This window comes from Oryzias latipes, chromosome 2 (assembly GCF_053564925.1).
Source record: "Oryzias latipes strain Hd-rR chromosome 2, Olatipes_Hd-rR_3.1".
In the NCBI taxonomy this organism is placed as follows: Eukaryota; Metazoa; Chordata; class Actinopteri; order Beloniformes; family Adrianichthyidae; genus Oryzias; species Oryzias latipes.
The window spans coordinates 1,904,819-1,923,678 of NC_136238.1; the positions used below are offsets into that span (position 1 = coordinate 1,904,819).

The 18,860-nt window shown below is 48.3% G+C and overlaps 1 protein-coding gene across 4 annotated transcripts in view; it reads right to left on the reverse strand.

Moving 5' to 3' along the window:
- Positions 1 to 266: 266 nt before the first annotated feature.
- impg2b (interphotoreceptor matrix proteoglycan 2b) overlaps positions 267 to 18,860 on the reverse strand; it is a 43,168-nt gene continuing 24,574 nt past the window's right edge. For 2 of the 4 annotated variants that reach the window (XM_023949416.2, XM_023949409.2), the window contains 14 exons: positions 18,648 to 18,809; positions 17,954 to 18,012; positions 17,786 to 17,806; positions 17,148 to 17,389; positions 16,979 to 17,043; positions 16,689 to 16,905; positions 12,796 to 16,616; positions 12,503 to 12,722; positions 10,333 to 10,543; positions 7,010 to 7,198; positions 6,733 to 6,937; positions 4,616 to 4,695; positions 4,266 to 4,323; positions 267 to 2,061 (listed from right to left, as the gene is read on the reverse strand). In XM_023949416.2, the coding sequence (XP_023805184.1) occupies positions 4,290 to 4,323; positions 4,616 to 4,695; positions 6,733 to 6,937; positions 7,010 to 7,198; positions 10,333 to 10,543; positions 12,503 to 12,722; positions 12,796 to 16,616; positions 16,689 to 16,905; positions 16,979 to 17,043; positions 17,148 to 17,389; positions 17,786 to 17,806; positions 17,954 to 18,012; positions 18,648 to 18,809 (5,526 nt within the window). In that variant the 3' untranslated portion in view covers positions 267 to 2,061; positions 4,266 to 4,289. The remainder of the gene's footprint in view (positions 2,062 to 4,265; positions 4,324 to 4,615; positions 4,696 to 6,732; positions 6,938 to 7,009; positions 7,199 to 10,332; positions 10,544 to 12,502; positions 12,723 to 12,795; positions 16,617 to 16,688; positions 16,906 to 16,978; positions 17,044 to 17,147; positions 17,390 to 17,785; positions 17,807 to 17,953; positions 18,013 to 18,647; positions 18,810 to 18,860) is intronic. The other 2 variants (XR_002872094.2, XM_078930243.1) reach the window with 2 other exon arrangements.

The window sequence follows — 18,860 nt, forward strand, 5'->3', positions numbered from 1 at the left end:
CACAAGCTCACACACACACAAATGCTCACATATACATGCACACACACAAACGCTGTCACACACATGCACACCCATGGATGCACACAAAGGGACGCACACACACACATGCGCACACACCCAAGCTCACGCACACACAAATGCTCACATATACATGCACACACACAAACGCTCTCACACACATGCACACCCATGGATGCACACATAGGGACGCACACACACATGTCCCAGCCCCTCCCCAAAGAGCCAAGAAGCCGATTCTGAGCAGCCATGAGTGAAAAATGTTTATTCCAGAGAAGAGAGAACGGCAGGTTTGTGCTGCTCTAGTGTTGAACAAACAGCATAGAAAACACAATACAAAACACAGGAACGCACAACAGACAACGACACAGTACCGCACACACGCCATCATCTCAGAACCTTCTGCTTTACACTGAGGTCCACCGGCTGCTGACTACAGAAGAATGCTGACATTTACAGAACGTCTAGGACCAACTACCACCACACATGATCAGGGTTCTGCAGAGACCAGCTTCTCTTTGGTTTGGGTTCTTTGTCCGTTCACGTTCTCCTCGTTTCTCCATTAACTACACGAGGAAAAATGTAGAACTGACAAAACAGGAACACAACAATAAGAACATCAATAGGCAACAAGATGGTTCCAACAGAATGGGAGAGGATCCAGCAGGAACCAGAACACCTGTGATAGAACCTGACACTGGAGGAACCAGAACACCTGTGTTAAGATCTTGAAGTGAAACAACCAGAGAACCACTAATAGAAGCTGATACAGACAGGAACAGAGGAACCTGACACTGCAAGAAGCAGAGGATCTGTGACAGAGCCTGGTGCTGGTGGAACCTGAGAACCTGGGGCAGAACCTGACACTGAATGAATCAGAAAATCAATGAAGGAACCTGACACAAAAAACAGAGAACCTGTTACAAAACCTGAAACCAGAGAACCCACGAAGAACCTGGTGTAAAAGACAACGTGTGACAGAACCTTCCACGTATGGAACTAAAGAACTTATGCCAAAACCTATCACTGCAGGAACCAGTTAACCTATGGTAGAACCAACACTGAAACCTTTGGGAACAAGAGAACCTGTAATACACCTTGATGCTGAGGGAACTAAAGAACCGGTGGCGGAACCTAATAACAGGGACAGGTGAGAACCTGACAGCAAAACAACTAGAGAACCTGGACTAGAACCGAATAGTGAATTAATCAGAGAACCTTTGCTGTTAGAGAAGAACAAAACCTTCATGGAGCAAGAAACTCAAAAATGTCGTAGAACCTCTTAGAACTGAATTTAGCAGAGCTGTGAGACCACAGACCATCTTTAAAGAACCAACCAACTTTGTTGAAACTACTCCACCGGAACCATCTAGTGTTCTTTATGAACTCAGGATCAGCTCCACAACAGAACCTAAGAACGGAAATGTGTCTGATTGTGAAGAACCTTGATGTTCCGTAGATGCAGACCGGTCCAACCGTTGGAGGTTAAAGAACTCTGTCTGTGGACGGCTCCTTTCTGTCTGGACCGTATCGCAGGGACATCTGTGAAACCTCTGAGGAAACCACGAGAACCCAAACCTTTAATGCAAGAACAGCTTTGTGTTCCGTTCTGCAGCCTTTGGATTTTCAGTTCAAACCCTGAAGCGTCGGTACGAGGTCCGCTCAGGAACAAGTCTACACATCTAACACACTAAAGCAAAGATCAGAAATGTAAACATTGCTGAGATGAAGCAGATGTTAACGGTCTGAGATGTTCCAGACCCAGATCCAGGGTTCTGCGGTTCTTTAAGTGAAGTCCTAGAGAAGGCACTGACGAGGAACGCTGAGGCTCACCGCTCAGAGGTACTGAGTGGGCCTGGATGCTGGCAGAACCCTTTGATCTACCACAGCGCGTGAGCAGAGATCCTAATGTGCAGGAGGAAGAACAGGAAAGGTTTGGTCCAAGTCCCTTCAGGAGAACCCAGCAGAGAACATCCACAGAAAGAAGTCCGGCATCTTTGCCTGCAGCGACTGTCTTTCCTAACCGCAGGAGCAGGACGCCGTCTGCAGGAGAAACAGGATTTTAAGAACAACTTCCAACTGCTGAACAGACTCTAAGAGCAAAGGCTTCAGGAGCTTCAAGAGCTTCAGGAACTTCAGGAGCTTCAGGAGCTTCAGGAACTTCAGGAGCTCCAGGAGCTTCAGGAACTTCAGGAGTTTCAGGAGCTTCAGGAGCTTCAGGAACTTCAGGAGCTTCAGGAGCTTCAGGAGCTTCAGGAACTTCAGGAGCTTCAGGAGCTTTAGGAGCTTCAGAAACTTCAGGAGCTTCAGGAACTTCAGGAGCTTCAGGAGCTTCAGGAGCTTCAGGAGCTTCAGGAGCTTTAGGAGCTTCAGAAACTTCAGGAGCTTCAGGAAATTCAGGAACTTCAGGAGTTTCAGGAGCTTCAGGAGCTTCAGGAGCTTCAGGAGCTTCAGGAGCTCCAGGAGCTTCAGGAACTTCAGGAGCTTCAGGAGCTTCAGGAGCTTCAGGAGCTTTAGGAGCTTCAGAAACTTCAGGAGCTTCAGGAAATTCAGGAACTTCAGGAGTTTCAGGAGCTTCAGGAGCTTCAGGAGCTTAAGGAACTTCAGGAGCTTCAGGAACTTCAGGAGCTTCAGGAGCTTCAGGAGCTTCAGGAACTTCAGGAGCTCCAGGAGCTTCAGGAACTTCAGGAGTTTCAGGAACTTCAGGAGCTTCAGGAGCTTCAGGAGCTTCAGGAGCTCCAGGAGCTTCAGGAGTTTCAGGAGCTTCAGGAGCTTTAGGAGCTTCAGAAACTTCAGGAGCTTCAGGAACTTCAGGAGCTTCAGGAGCTTTAGGAGCTTCAGAAACTTCAGGAGCTTCAGGAGATTCAGGAACTTCAGGAGTTTCAGGAGATTCAGAAGATTCAGGAACTTCAGGAGCTTCAGGAACTTCAGGAGCTTTAGGAACTTCAGAAACTTCAGGAGCTTCAGGAGATTCAGGAACTTCAGGAGTTTCAGGAGATTCAGAAGCTTCAGGAGCTTCAGGAGCTTCAGGAACTTCAGGAGTTTCAGGAACTTCAGGAGCTTCAGGAACTTCAGGAGCTCCAGGAGCTTCAGGAACTTCAGGAGTTTCAGGAGCTTCAGGAGCTTCAGGAGCTTCAGGAGCTTCAGGAACTTCAGGAGCTCCAGGAGCTTCAGAAACTTCAGGAGCTTCAGGAACTTCAGGAGCTTCAGGAGCTTCAGGAACTTCAGGAGCTCCAGGAGCTTCAGAAACTTCAGGAGCTTCAGGAGCTTCAGGAGCTTTAGGAGCTTCAGAAACTTCAGGAGCTTCAGGAAATTCAGGAACTTCAGGAGTTTCAGGAGTTTCAGGAGCTTCAGGAGCTTCAGGAACTTCAGGAGCTCCAGGAGCTTCAGGAACTTCAGGAGTTTCAGGAACTTCAGGAGCTTCAGGAGCTTCAGGAGCTTCAGGAACTTCAGGAGTTTCAGGAACTTCAGGAGCTTCAGGAGCTTCAGGAGCTTCAGGAACTTCAGGAGCTTCAGGAAATTCAGGAACTTCAGGAGTTTCAGGAGCTTCAGGAGCTTCAGGAACTTCAGGAGCTTCAGGAGCTTCAGGAGCTTCAGGAACTTCAGGAGCTCCAGGAGCTTCAGGAACTTCAGGAGTTTCAGGAACTTCAGGAGCTTCAGGAGCTTCAGGAACTTCACGAGCTCCAGGAGCTTCAGGAACTTCAGGAGTTTCAGGAGCTTTAGGAGCTTCAGAAACTTCAGGAGCTTCAGGAACTTCAGGAGATTCAGGAGCTTCAGGAGCTTTAGGAGCTTCAGAAACTTCAGGAGCTTCAGGAGATTCAGGAACTTCAGGAGTTTCAGGAGATTCAGAAGATTCAGGAACTTCAGGAGCTCCAGGAGCTTCAGGAACTTCAGGAGTTTCAGGAACTTCAGGAGCTTCAGGAGCTTCAGGAACTTCAGGAGCTCCAGGAGCTTCAGGAACTTCAGGAGTTTCAGGAGTTTCAGGAGCTTTAGGAGCTTCAGAAACTTCAGGAGCTTCAGGAGATTCAGGAACTTCAGGAGTTTCAGGAGATTCAGAAGATTCAGGAACTTCAGGAGCTCCAGGAGCTTCAGGCGATTCAGGAACTTCAGGAGCTCCACGAGATTCAGGAGCTTCAAGAGCTTTGGGAGCTACATGTAGCATGTTCTGCTGAGGCTCATGGGAAATGTAGTCCTAGCTTCTGCTGACCTAAAGCCTTGAGCTGAGACTGGGTAGGGGGGTGCTTTACCTGTAGGACAGCAGGTGGGAGGAGTTATGTGGTGGAGCTCCCCCTCCTCTCCAGGTATCTGCTCCCCAGAGACAAACAGGGTGAGATTGTTAGAACTGTCCTACGCTGAGGATGAGGAGAAGCTTTTACACACTGATCTTCATCATACAGTTTATTGTCATTTCCTCTTGAGGAAACATCTGAACTTCACCTGAACCTTTCTGTTGATTCCGTTTGTTTGAATACATTTATGTGAAGCTACAACTTTTCTTTTTGTCTGTCAGACTCTTTCTTTTAGAAGATCAAACGTTTTTCAGCAGAACCTTCTAAGGACTGGACAGAACACCACAACACAGGAAGACAACACTCACACTTGAGTCTGCCGCACAAAGTCAGCAAAGCGCTGGTCTCTGGAGCACAGCTCGATTATCCGGAGACGCTCCTGGATCTCCTGCAGAGGTCAGAGGTCACCAGAGACAGTGTTACATAAGACAGCGGAGCCGCAGGTAAAAATACCCATCAGCCCGGCGCCAACATCCTGCTGAGAGGCGGCTCTGCGGGCCAAAGAAACATCACAACAAAGTCACCCTACTAAACTGGGAGGAGCCAAAGATAGCTGTTCAAGAGGGGGAGGGGCATCAGCAAAGAAGCCTGTCAAGTTCATTCCAATCAGGTTAGACTGTTTCATGTTCCTGATTCTAAAAAATACTCATTTTCGACAGCAAAATATGTTCGGTAGTCATCAGCAAAAAAGTGTTCCTCGTGTTCTTCAACCCGTCAAGTACCGCTTACTTGCTACAGAGAAGAGTAAATATCTGGTTAGTATTAGTTTAGTACTGGCTATTATTGGTTGAATGCTGTCAGCTTACTCCCATCCTTCCGAGTTGCCTTGATTTTAGCCTCTAACCGTTGCTTCCATGGTGGGTACTGTTTTCTTCCATGGTTGCTCTTCTAGCCAAGCATCTCAAGGATCACTGCTGCTGAAGTGTAGACCAGTTCATTGGTTTCTGAGATGGTTGTGGTAGGAATTGCCCTCAATGCTTCATTCACAGTTTCCAGTAGACTTTCAGGTACGTCACTTAACCGTTGTAGCTGGTGTCGGGGTTGCCTAGTGTTCATTGTAGACATGATCTTGTCTTTCAGGTCAGTTGCTGCCTCGCTCAGCGTAATTGTTGGGACTGTGTTGGGAGTGTGGCATAACCTCCTCTCTGACCTGTTGTTCTGGCTCTTCCGTGGCATTGTATTGTATCGCTTCAATTTCAAGTTGTGATAGGAGTTGCTGTTTCTGGATGTTAGAGCACTGGGCTACCAGTTGTTTGGTAGTTAGCCTTGATTGTGGGTTTCGAAGCATCCATTCATTCCACATTCTCTGCATGTAACCCCTCTGGGTGGGATTACTTGAGTAGTAGCATTCTAACAGAACCTTGTTCTCACATCTAGTCCATTTCCGTCTTGTTCCAGTAGCCCACTTTCCATCAGAGTGCTCTGGTCCCTCAGCACCTGACACAGACCTTGTTTGGCCGGGCGACGCCTGAGCCGGCATGACATGTGGTTCATTGTCTCTCATGTTGTGAGGTAGGCTTTAGCATTAAGGGTTCTTGCCCAAGGACCCTCACTGGGTAATGTTAATTGCCCATCATTGTTATGGTAATTGCCCCATTTCCATGGTAAATGCCCCATTTCATTGCCATTTTTTCCATTACCATTAATTGTTCGTTCCGCCCTGGGAATCGAACGCGGGTTTCCTGCATGACAGTCCTGCACCTTACCAACCGAGCTACCCAGCTGAATCTTGGTTTCGGCGGAGGCGCATTTCACGGTAACATGACAACGCGCCACACCACGTAATAGTCTGCTTTTTGTCAAAAAAGCAATACACATCGGAAAAACAAAAACAAGAATTAAGTACTAAAAACTGGTTAATATTTATTTCTTTAGTAAGTGACTATAGTATAGGTGGGTTAATGGCCTTTAAAGTATGCATTATCACGTTAACGCACGCCGTGGAAGACTGAATAAACCGCAAAGTGCGTTAATTCTAATAATGCAGGCCATTAACCCTTACATGTTATTGATTTACTGAAATAATATATTACTTTAATCTTGGTTATGATGCTGTTAAGTTTAATGCTGGTAATTATTGTTTAATGCTGTTAATTATTGTTTAATCCTGGTTATAATAGTTTAATGCTGGTTATTATAGTTTAATGCTGGTTATAATAGTTTAATGCTGTTAATTATTGTTTAATGCTGGTTATAATAGTTTAATGCTGTTAATTATTGTTTAATGCTGGTTAATATAGTTTAATGCTGGTTATAATAGTTTAATGCTGTTAATTATTGTTTAATGCTGGTTATAATAGTTTAATGCTGGTAATTATTGCTATAATGCGGATGATGGTGGGTTTAATGCTGGTTTTTATTGGTCATCATGGGACCCTCTCTGTGTAGTGCAATAAGTGAATGAATCATTAGAGCCTTTCCTTACCTGGGGGGTCAGGGCCGTGTTCCGGTAAATGTGGAGCGTCTCCTCGGTGGTCACTGGATTGGAGGCGTATTGGGGAACCGCAGCGTCTGCGTGCTGGGACGTGCCGTCGTCATAACGACGGTAGTACTGTGTGGTCACTGGATCGTTTTCAAACATGGGGTTGAACTTGGTTGCTCGCTTTAGACTGGGATCGCTCTCCCCCCTCCTGAAAGAGAAGGAGTTCAGCCTGGACGTTCTCCGTCTCTGTAAACTTCCCCACACTGGAGACTTGGCTCACCGCAGAGGGTCCTCTGTGTCTTCACCGTTGTATTGCTCCCTGAGTGTTCTGGCCAAAAAGAAGATGATTCCAGCCGCCACGGCCAGAAAGCCGACCACAGAGACGATGGCGATGCCCACCACCAGCGGTTCAGAGACGTACTCTTCACAATGCTCCCCCCGGTACCACCAGTTCTCCCCAACTCGACACCTACGGCAGAGAACAGAATGAAATCCCACTGACACCCCCCAGTGTTTGCAAAAGGTGGGGCCCTGTGAGCAGAGACTGGCATGTGTGCAGACACATTTTCTTTTACATTAGATTTACAAACCGGTGCACTGTGCTGTAGTGGTTAGCTCTCTTGCCTTACAACAAGAAGACCCTTGTTCAAATCCCAGGGATCGCATGTTCTCCTGGTCTAGGTGTGGGTTCTCTCCGGTTTCCTCCCACAGTCCAAAAACAGGCTTCATTGGTTCATTTGTGTGAGAATGTATGAATGAATGTGTGGTTCTGTGTCCCGGTGACAGAAAGGTGTGTAGGACACCGCAGAGAACCCACACAGTAGCTGGAATAGGCTCCAGCAACCAAAGGGGATTCAGCAAGTTCTGAAAATGGTTGATGGATGAGTGGATGGATGGATGGATGAGTGGATGGATGAGTGGATGGATGGATGAGTGGATGGATGAGTGGATGGATGGATGAGTGGATGGATGAGTGGATGGATGGATGAGTGGATGGATGAGTGGATGGATGGATGAGTGGATGGATGGATGGATGGATGAGTGGATGAGTGGATGGATGGATGGATGAGTAGATGGATGGATGGATGAGTGGATGGATGGATGGATGGATGGATGAGTGGATGGATGGATGGATGGATGATGGATAGATGGATGGATGAGTGGATGGATGAGTGGATGGATGGATGGATGGATGATGGATAGATGGATGGATGGATGGATGGATGAGTGGATGGATGGATGGATGAGTGGATGGATGGATGGATGAGTGGATGGATGGATGGATGATGGATAGATGGATGGATGGATGAGTGGATGGATGGATGGATGGATGAGTGGATGGATGGATGGATGTATGTATGGATGGATGAGTGGATGGATGGATGAGTGGATGGATGAGTGGATGGATGGATGAGTGGATGGATGAGTGGATGGATGAGTGGATGGATGGATGAGTGGATGGATGGATGGATGAGTGGATGGATGAGTGGATGGATGGATGAGTGGATGGATGAGTGGATGGATGGATGGATGGATGATGGATAGATGGATGGATGGATGGATGAGTGGATGGATGAGTGGATGGATGGATGAGTGGATGGATGGATGAGTGGATGGATGATGGATGAGTGGATGGATGGATGGATGAGTGGATGGATGGATGGATGAGTGGATGGATGAGTGGATGGATGAGTGGATGGATGGATGGATGATGGATAGATGGATGGATGAGTGGATGGATGAGTGGATGGATGGATGGATGGATGATGGATAGATGGATGGATGGATGGATGAGTGGATGGATGGATGGATGAGTGGATGGATGGATGGATGGATGGATGAGTGGATGGATAGATGGATGGATGGATGAGTGGATGGATGGATGGATGAGTGGATGGATGAGTGGATGGATGGATGGATGGATGATGGATAGATGGATGGATGGATGAGTGGATGGATGGATGGATGGATGAGTGGATGGATGGATGGATGGATGGATGTATGTATGGATGGATGAGTGGATGGATGGATGAGTGGATGGATGAGTGGATGGATGGATGAGTGGATGGATGAGTGGATGGATGGATGAGTGGATGGATGGATGGATGAGTGGATGGATGAGTGGATGGATGGATGAGTGGATGGATGAGTGGATGGATGGATGGATGGATGAGTGGATGGATGGATGGATGAGTGGATGGATGGATGGATGAGTGGATGGATGGATGGATGAGTGGATGGATGGATGGATGATGGATAGATGCATGGATGAGTGGATGGATAGATGGATGGATGGATGAGTGGATGGATGGATGAGTGCATGGATGAGTGGATGGATGGATGGATGATGGATAGATGGATGGATGGATGGATGGATGAGTGGATGGATGGATGGATGGATGAGTGGATGGATGGATGGATGGATGGATGGATGAGTGGATGGATGGATGGATGGATGAGTGGATGGATGGATGGATGGATGAGTGGATGGATGGATGGATGAGTGGATGGATGGATGGATGGATGAGTGGATGGATGGATGGATGGATGAGTGGATGGATGGATGGATGAGTGGATGGATGGATGAGTGGATGGATGGATGGAAGAGTGGATGGATAGATGGATGGATGGATGAGTGGATGGATGGATGAGTGCATGGATGAGTGGATGGATGGATGGATGGATGATGGATAGATGGATGGATGGATGGATGAGTGGATGGATGGATGGATGGATGAGTGGATGGATGGATAGATGGATGGATGGATGGATGTATGTATGGATGGATGAGTGGATGGATGGATGGATGGATGATGGATAGATGGATGGATGAGTGGATGGATGGATGGATGAGTGGATGGATGAGTGGATGGATGGATGGATGGATGAGTGGATGGATGATGGATAGATGGATGGATGGATGGATGAGTGGATGGATGGATGGATGGATGGATGAGTGGATGGATAGATGGATGGATGGATGAGTGGATGGATGAGTGGATGGATGGATGGATGGATGGATGAGTGGATAGATGGATGGATGAGTGGATGGATGAGTGGATGGATGGATGGATGAGTGGATGGATGGATGGATGAGTGGATGGATGGATGAGTGGATGGATGAGTGGATGGATGGATGGATGGATGGATGGATGGATGAGTGGATGGATAGATGGATGGATGGATGAGTGGATGGATGAGTGGATAGATGGATGGATGAGTGGATGGATGAGTGGATGGATGGATGGATGAGTGGATGGATGAGTGGATGGATGGATGAGTGGATGGATGAGTGGATGGATGGATGGATGGATGGATGGATGAGTGGATGGATGGATGGATGGATGGATGGATGAGTGAATGGATGGATGGATGGATGGATGGATGGATGGATGAGTGAATGGATGGATGGATGGATGAGTAGTTTCTAAATGACCCAAGAGTCATTTTTTATCTATACTGGCCCTTTGGACTTGATGAAATATTCCCGCCACACAGTAGCTCATGCTTTTGGACAGTCAGACGGTAAATCGGCTCAACTCAAGCTTCATTCTAGAGAAAGTAACCACCTGCAGTTGCTCGTATGTCTGCTGAACCTCCCACCTGCAGATGGCGCCTTTGCCAGGCAGGACATCACATTTGCCGTCATTCAGGCAGAAGTCCTGTTGCAGATCACAGACGCTCTGACACGGGAGGCCGTCCACGCTCAGGTAGCCGGGGTCGCACACGCACTCGGCCTCCCCAGACCACTGGTTGACCATGCACCTGGAGAACTCGTTACAGGCCTGGAACTTGCAGGGATCGGCCCGGTCACCTGGGAAACAGAGAACCAGGACCACCATCATGGAGGGAGGCATCTGTGTCTGGACAACACCTGATTGGCTCATGAACGGTTGTAACCATAACTGTTGACAAAGATGCTCCGACACAGTGGACCACCGAGAGCAACAACCAGCCCCATGAGAAGACACAATCACACACTTCCTCCCCTACTCAGCAGTACAGACCGAGTACATTTGTAAATGGGGGGGAGGGTCAGTTTCCTGCAATGCTTTAGGGACTGGTCCATGTGAACCTGAAAATAAACCTCTTTGAGCATAAAGAACCGGACTGGTGCACCACGTTTGATTCCAGACACAGGAACAGTTTTTCCTTGAACTTAAATCCTGGAAACCCTTTGACCCATAAGCCAAACCCCTGCAGCAGAGCAGCACAGCGATTATGTGGCGCTCAGAGCCGAGAGAGTCATTGCTGCAGATTAGGCTGGTACGGCTGCAGCGTGATTGGCTCAGACAGATTAAAGAGCCGCCGCTCAGCAAACGTGCAGGAAGCCTGGAGTCTGTGCTGCATCAACAGCAGCGCCTGCCTTCAGTCCACAGCCTGGACCCTTCTGACGCCAGACCTGAGGAACAGCGCCGACCACCCGTCTGCTTATGGCGACTGAAGCTCTGGCAGCAGCAGCTGCTCCTAAACCAGAAAACGTCTGCATGCTGCTGATCGGCTTTCAAACGCCATGCTGCTGCTGCATGGCGTTCTGCAAAGACGTCCTTGGGTTTACAGAAGCAGACGGGCGGGTCGCTCCGGGTGCCGCTCGTCAACACTGACCGATGGGAGGGAAGGCAGACTGTGAGTCACGGCGAGCTGCAGCTCAGGTTCCTTCCAGACAGATTATGGGAGGCATTAGATAAGTGGAGGGAAAGGCGGACTGCAGGTTCCTCAGGCTCATGGTCTGCTTAGACCCTGAACCTTTTCCTAAAGGGGGTCAGATTTGGTGAAAATGTGTGAAGCAGTCGCTCTAAACCTCATAATAACAATGTCAGCTATCTGATGACATTCCATTCACAATAGGAGACTTCTCATTTCTTCACGTAGAACAGAAATGCATCTAAATCCATTTTTACCTCAACTAGTGTGAAGTTCTGATTGGAGGAGACTGGAAAAAACTTTAGTCAACGTTAAATCTGGGTCACATGACACGTTATAGATTATTCATTATGAAATGCTCACTGCAAACATGTCCATATAATCAGGAGAGCAGGAAAATCACAACCAACCACTGTGGTTTGGATCAGAGAACAAAGAAATCGGTTCTTCTCGTTAAGGCGCTAAAGGCCATGCAGCCACAGATTAATGATAACGTAGATTAGCCAATCACAATCCAGAAATCATGGCCCATAGAAAGTACTGGGGGCAGATAATATTGATTTTATGTAGGGCTGCACGATATGAGGAAAACTTGCGATATGCGATATTAGAGATTAATACTGCGATAACGATATAATTTGCGGTATATGAAAAAATAGAAAAATGCCAAAAACATCATTCCCATTTCATTAGAAACAGTTTAAAATTACACTCCAAATGACCCTCATCGACATAGGTGACAAACATCTAACATAATAGGCCTCCATCTGATTGGTAAACAATGGGAAGGCGTCCATCTGATTGGTCAAAGCATAAAGGGATTTATTTGATTCGTGAAAAGCGTCAAGCTGCCATAAGATTGTTTTAACACATTTTGGGTTTACGATTTATTGCGATATTCGCAGTCTTTTGCGATATGCCTATTGCAGAGCTGGATATTGCGATAACGATAAATTTGCGGAATATTGTGCAGGCCCAATTTTATGACAGCAGCCCAAGACATTTGATCCAGAGCCGTTTGGGCCCCTGGGCCGGACTTTGGACATGCCTCTACCATCAAACCCCCGATGACATCATCTCTGATGATGTCATGTCATTTCTGTCTGCGCGTGTCCTCATAACCTCCCACCTGACTCCACATCCAGCGAGTGCTTGTCGATGGCCATGTTCATCTTCTGGTAGGCCGTGTTGGCGAAATCCTCCAGGATGAGGTAGATCACGTTGGTCACCTCTTTGGGAACCGGTTTACCAAACCGCATCCTGCTGTTCACTACAATGCTGCCGTTCCTGAAGTTCAGGATCTCCAGGTTCTGGAAGTTGTTAAGGTTGGACTGCAGGTAGGGGACCAACTACAAAAACAAAGAACCTGCATGAATAAGACAGAAGGCGCTGAGGTCTTAGCACCTGGAGGACGGTTCTCACCAGATGAAGGAACTGTTGCTCCAGAGCTTTGTACTCCGTAGAGCTCTTGTTGAAGAGGTCTGGAGAGAAGGCCATGTTGGTGACCCTCAGGCTAAAGAACACGGTGAGAGCCCTGCCAGGCTGGACTGGCAGGGCTCCAGCAGCTCTGTCCAAACTGTGAGCTTCGCTGAAGAAGCCGCTGCTTTCCCCTTCCTCCCCCACGCCGCCATACTGGAACACGTCAATGCTCATGTTGATGGCTGACAAGGTCTGGTCAAAGGATGGAGAACTGCTGTTATCCACGTCTGCCAGGCCGTCCACAGGTTCTGCTTGCTCGTCCACAGGTTCTGCTTGCTCGTCCACAGGTTCTGCTTGCTCGTCCACAGGTTCTGCTTGCTCGTCCACAGGTTCTGCTTGCTCGTTCACAGGTTCTGCTTGCTCGTTCACAGGTTCTGCTTGCTCGTTCACAGGTTCTGCTTGTGACTGAGAGTCTCCTGTTTTCCCAGCAGAGGAGTAAACTTCTGCTTCAGATGGTTCCTTTTCCACGCCAAAATCCTCTCCAGAGGGTTCTGCTTTCACCTCTAAAGTCTCTACAGAAGGTCCTTCCTCAGCTCTGAAAATGTCTTCTCCTGGACCCAAAGGTTCTGTTTCACCTTCTGATGGTTCCGCGTTGTCCCCAGAAACAACGTCTGTGCTTTCAAATGGTACCACTTCTATGAATTTTAGAACGTCGGAAAGGTCTTCTTGGACTTCTGAAGGTGTTTTGGTCCATTCCAAAGGTTTCCCATCACTTGTTAAAGGTTCTTCTGTTCTTCCAAAGTTGTCTTTTGTCTCTGAAACTCCAGTAGAAGTATTTTTATCTTCATGCAAACCCAAAGGTTCCCCTCTGACGGCTTTATCTTCAACAACCAAAAGTTCTTGTTCTCCAATTGAGGATTTGAACCTCACATCAAAAGGTTCTTTCCTATGTTCTGAAGGTTGAGCTTCCACTCTTGCTGAGTCTGGTTCCCCTCCTGAAGGTTCTGGTAGATCCAGACTTTGATCCATGGTCTTGCTCCCTACCAGCACCCCCAGCGTGGACCGAGAGGTCTCTGAGAATGGAGGGTGGATCGGAGCTGCAGTGACATCATCAGGGTTCTGGTGGAATAGATCTTCCTCGTCTGGAACCAGATCTGATACTCTGGTGAATGGGGATTCCTTCTCAGGTGAGAGGATTGTGTCGCTGCGCTCTGGAACCCAGGTTCCAACTGTTGCTGTGACAACCAGGACTTCATCCACAGCTAGGTCAGGGTCCATGACCTCAGGTTCTGGAGGTGTGCTGTGAGTGGTACCAACATGCAGGTCCTCCAAAATCTCAACTTTGATGTTGATTTTTGTTTTAGAGAATGGAGCTACTGAAGGTTCTTCTGGGGTGGCTCCATCATCTGACTCACTCACTGCCTGGACCAATGGTCCAATGGTTACAGGTGTGTGGTCTTCAGCATTAGGGACTTCAGGTAATTCAAGTGGATGGATCAGTTCCTCCATCTCTACTGATTCTTTTGGTCTTGCAGCTGCAATGTCTTCTGTCTCAGTGGTTTCTTCCACATTTTCAATTGTTTTTTCCACCTTCTCAGTGGTTTCTTTCACCTCCTCAGAGGCTTCTTGCACCTTTAAAAAGACTTCTTGCACATTCTCAGTGGTTTCTACCTCCTTTCCAGAGGCTTCTTCCCCCTTCTCAGAGCCTTCTTGCACCTTCTCAATTGCTTTTTCAAGCTTCTCAGTGGTTTCTTCCACCTTCTCAGAGGCTTCTTCCCCCTTCTCAGAGGCTTCTTCCCCCTTCTCAGAGGCTTCTTGCACCTTCTCAATTGCTTTTTCCACCTTCTCAGTGGTTTCTTCCCCCTTCTCAGAGGCTTCTTGCACCTTCTCAATTGCTTTTTCCACCTTCTCTGTGGTTTGTTCGAACTTCTCAGTGGTTTTTTCCACCTTCTCAGAGGCTTCTTGGCCCTGTACAGAGGCGTCTTGCACCTTCTCAGTGGTTTTTTCCACCTTCTCAGAGGCTTCTTGCCCCTGTAAAGAGGCGTCTTGCACCTTCTCAGCGGTTTCTTCCCCCTTCTCAGAGCCTTCTTGCACCTTCTCAATTGCTTTTTCCACCTTCTCAGTGGTTTCTTCCACCTTCTCAGAGGCTTCTTGCCCCTGTACAGAGGCGTCTTGCACCTTCTCAGCGGTTTCTTCCCCCTTCTCAGAGCCTTCTTGCACCTTCTCAATTACTTTTTCCACCTTATCAGTGGTTTCTTCCACCTTCTCAGAGGCTTCTTGCCCCTGTACAGAGGCATCTTGCCCCTGTACAGAGGCGTCTTGCACCTTCTCAGCGGTTTCTTCCCCCTTCTCAGAGCCTTCTTGCACCTTCTCAATTGCTTTTTCCACCTTCTCAGTGGTTTCTTCCACCTTCTCAGAGCCTTCTTGCACCTTCTCAATGGCTTTTTCCACCATCTCAGCGGTTTCTTCCACTTTTTCGGGGGCTTCTTGCACCTTCTCAATTGCTTTTTCCACCTTCTCAGTGGTTTCTTCCCCCTTCTCAGAGGCTTCTTGCTCCTTTTCAGAGCCTTCTTGCACCTTCTCAGAGGCTTCTTCCCCCTTCTCAGAGCCTTCTTGCACCTTTTCAATTGCTTTTTCCACCATTTCAGCGGTTTCTTCCACCTTTTCGGGGGCTTCTTGCACCTTCTCAATTGCTTTTTCCACCTTCTCAGTGGTTTCTTCCACCTTCTCAGAGGCTTCTTGCTCCTTTTCAGAGCCTTCTTGCACCTTCTCAGAGGCTTCTTCCCCCTTCTCAGAGCCTTCTTGCACCTTTTCAATTGCTTTTTCCACCTTCTCAGTGGTTTCTTCCACCTTCTCGGAGGCTTCTTGCCCCTGTACAGAGGTGTCTTGCACTTTCTTAGTGGTTTCTTCCAACTTTACAGAGCCTTCCTGCCCCTGTACAGAGGCTTCTTGCACCTTCTCAGTGGTTTCTAGCTCCTTTTCAGAGGCGTCTTGCACCTTCTTAGTAGTTTCTTCCACCTTCTCAGAGGCTTCTTGCACTTTCTCAGAGATGTCCCTCACCTCTTCCAGAGTTTCCTCCACCTTCTCAGTGCTTTTTTCCACCTTTTTATTTACTTCTTGCACCTTTTCAGGGTTTTTTTGCAGCTTCCTGTCTGAGTCAGCGAGACCAAACACTGTTTCTGTCTTTTGAGTCCATTCTTCAGGTGGGGAACCCGTGATTGGTCCTTCATTGGAAACCATTGGAGTCTCTGTGTGGTCTTTCCAGAGTCCAGATGCCTCCACTGTAGTTGGAGGCAGTTTCACGGTCAGGGTTTCCTGGGGTAGGAGTAAGGGTGGGGGTGTTGGGGTGGAGTATTGTGGAGATGTGCTGATGTGTGGAGTCAGCAGCTCTGGACTCAGATAAGGAGCCTCTGTGTATCTGCTGAAGGTCTCTCCTTCAGAAGGAGCAGGAATTGCTTCCTCCAAATCACCAGCATGTGCTTCCTCTGCTGTGGACGGTGGTTCTGCTGAGGCCACGTCCTCGTCCATGTCCTCCTCTAAATCGGGCGGAGGAAGAACGTCTAGCTTGTTTCGTTCTACGATACGACTAATGTTAAACTCTGCTGGTGGTGGCAACGACCAGAGATCTGCTCCCTGGTCGTCTCCAGAGAACCCAGATCCAGACCGGTCATCGAGTGAACCTTTAGAGTGAGTCTCCACAGACGGGAGTATGCTGACTGCAGGAGGACCTTCAGGACGTTCTGAGGGCTCCTCTTGTGGAACCCCTGTTCTGGAGCTGAGCGTGCTAGTGAGGAGGAAGCCCTCCTCCTGGATGTGCTCTGGGTCTGTGGAGACGTACATCAGGAGGTTAGTATCTCAGACATCGGTGGTCCTCATGGTCCACAAACTGGACTCACTCTGCTCCTCCTGAGGCTCCAGGTTGCTGATGGGTGGAGGGGCAGGCGTCCTCTCATCAAACAGGAAGACATCGTTTTCGCTGAGCGTCTCCTTCTGCTCGCCTTTCCAAGGGTCGATGGGGTTGAAGAGAAAGTCCTCCTTCTTCAGGAAGACCTCACTGCTGTCAGCTTCGTGGGCCGGAGCATCCGGAGGCTTCTCTGCTGCCAGAACGTTGTCCTGAAAAGAAAGAACATTTCAGATGTTTCTGCAGACGGATCAGACCTCCGGTTGACCAGAAACTATGAGTCACCATGTTGTTAAAGGTGTCGGCCGGTTGACTGGTTGGTTTCACTGCAGACCAGATGTTTTCTGCTGCTAAAACAAAGACGTGAGAGCTCCGTCAGAGACTTTAGAGGAGAAACATCAGAGGAGCACAGAGAGGAGATCTTCTGCAGATGAGGACATCTGGAGCAGCTTACAACTCTCCACAAGGTCCAGGCTGCTGTTGCTCTTGAAGGTGTCCTTGTGCAGAGCCTCCGTGATGAAGTTACGGAAGTCGGTGATGGTGTAGATGACGGTGGGCTGTTCGGCACCGCCGGCAAAGTTCTTCTCCACCAGGTTGTTCTGCAGAATGATGAAGTCCAGAGTGTCGTTGGAGATGCCGCCGCTGTCCACCTCCACCTCCAGAGTGATGGAGTAATGCACCAGAACCACCAGACCGCTGGGAAACCAAAACATGGCCAACTGGGTCAGAACTTCGAACAGAAGGTCCACATCAGACATGGAGATGTCAACAAGGGAAAAATTCAAAGTATTCCATCATCTTTAAAAAGAGAGGCTAACAAAAATATCAAATATGAGAGAAAATCCACAAATGTAGGAGCTGTTTTGTACGGAGACAGCTGGTCAGAAGCAGGGGATAAAGGCATGTGCCTTTCAGTAAGACGCTTTCAGTTTTCTAACCGTTTCAATCCATTCCTAATTTCTTCTGCATTCTGACCATTTCTGACCTTGTCAGTTTCTGACGGTTTCTGTTATCTGACTGCAGATCTGAGGGCGATGCCTCCAGCTGAAGGTGATACTGGTGTTACCATGGTAACAGATGGGTTGAACTTACCGTTCCAGGTCCTTCTGAGGCCTGAAAACAGAAAGCAGAACATTAGACAGAGGAACAATTTGACTTTCTCCTGAAGTTCTCTGCTAGAACCAAACGTTCTTCATCAGAGAACAACCTTACAATGAAGGCTCATTCTCAGAAGGTGAGTGAGAAAGTTCCAAAGTGTACCTGAACTCAACGATGGAGATGCTCTTGAAGCCTGGCAGTCTCTCAAAAGCGTCTTCAACCTGTCAGACAAACAGAAGACATTTGATGGACTCCAGAAGGTTGCAGATCTTTGGCAGACCAGTTTTCTTTTATCCCAGAAGTCCAAGAGAAAGACAGTCATGGATCAGCAGATCCAACCATGTTCTGATCCAGGAAAAGCTTCAGGGGTCATCTTTCTGAGGGCAATGCAGAAAGATGACGTCGCAACCGAGCTACCCAGCCGGTTGGTAAGGTAAAGGGCTACAACGCAGGAATCCAGGGTTCAATTACCGAAGGGGAATCAACAATGGTACTGGGGGCAATTACCATATCAATGGCGAGCAATCCACATCACCCAGTGGGGGTTCTTGAGCAAGACCCTCAACGCTACTGCCTCCCAGGCGCGGCTCGTCTGCAGCTCACCGCTCACCCAGGGGATGGGTCAAATGCGGAGAACAAATTTCGCACACCTAGGTGTGTGACAGAAAGTAGCACTTTCTCTGATGAACCCTGAAGCTGAATAATAACATCTGCTCCATGGATCATCAACCATGTTCTTGTGCCTTCAGGTTTGAGGCAGACGAAATCAACTGCTCTGGATTTACCGTCTAACACAGATGAAGGTTAGTTTAGAGGTTAGTTTAGTAGAACCAAAGGAAGCTCCGCCTCTGCTCACCCTGCGTTTGAAGTGTCTGGCCAGGTGCTGGTACTCCAGGCTGCTGGGGTCCCTCAGAGCATCGTTGTAGCTTTGTCCCTTCAACTTGATCCTCAGATCCACCGTCTGGTCCTTCAGGAGCCGCGGGGGCTTCAGCAGTGTGTCTGCGATCTCGTTGTCGATCTGAGAACCCAAAGAAACATCATGTCAGTTTTGGTTCAGTTCTGAAATCAA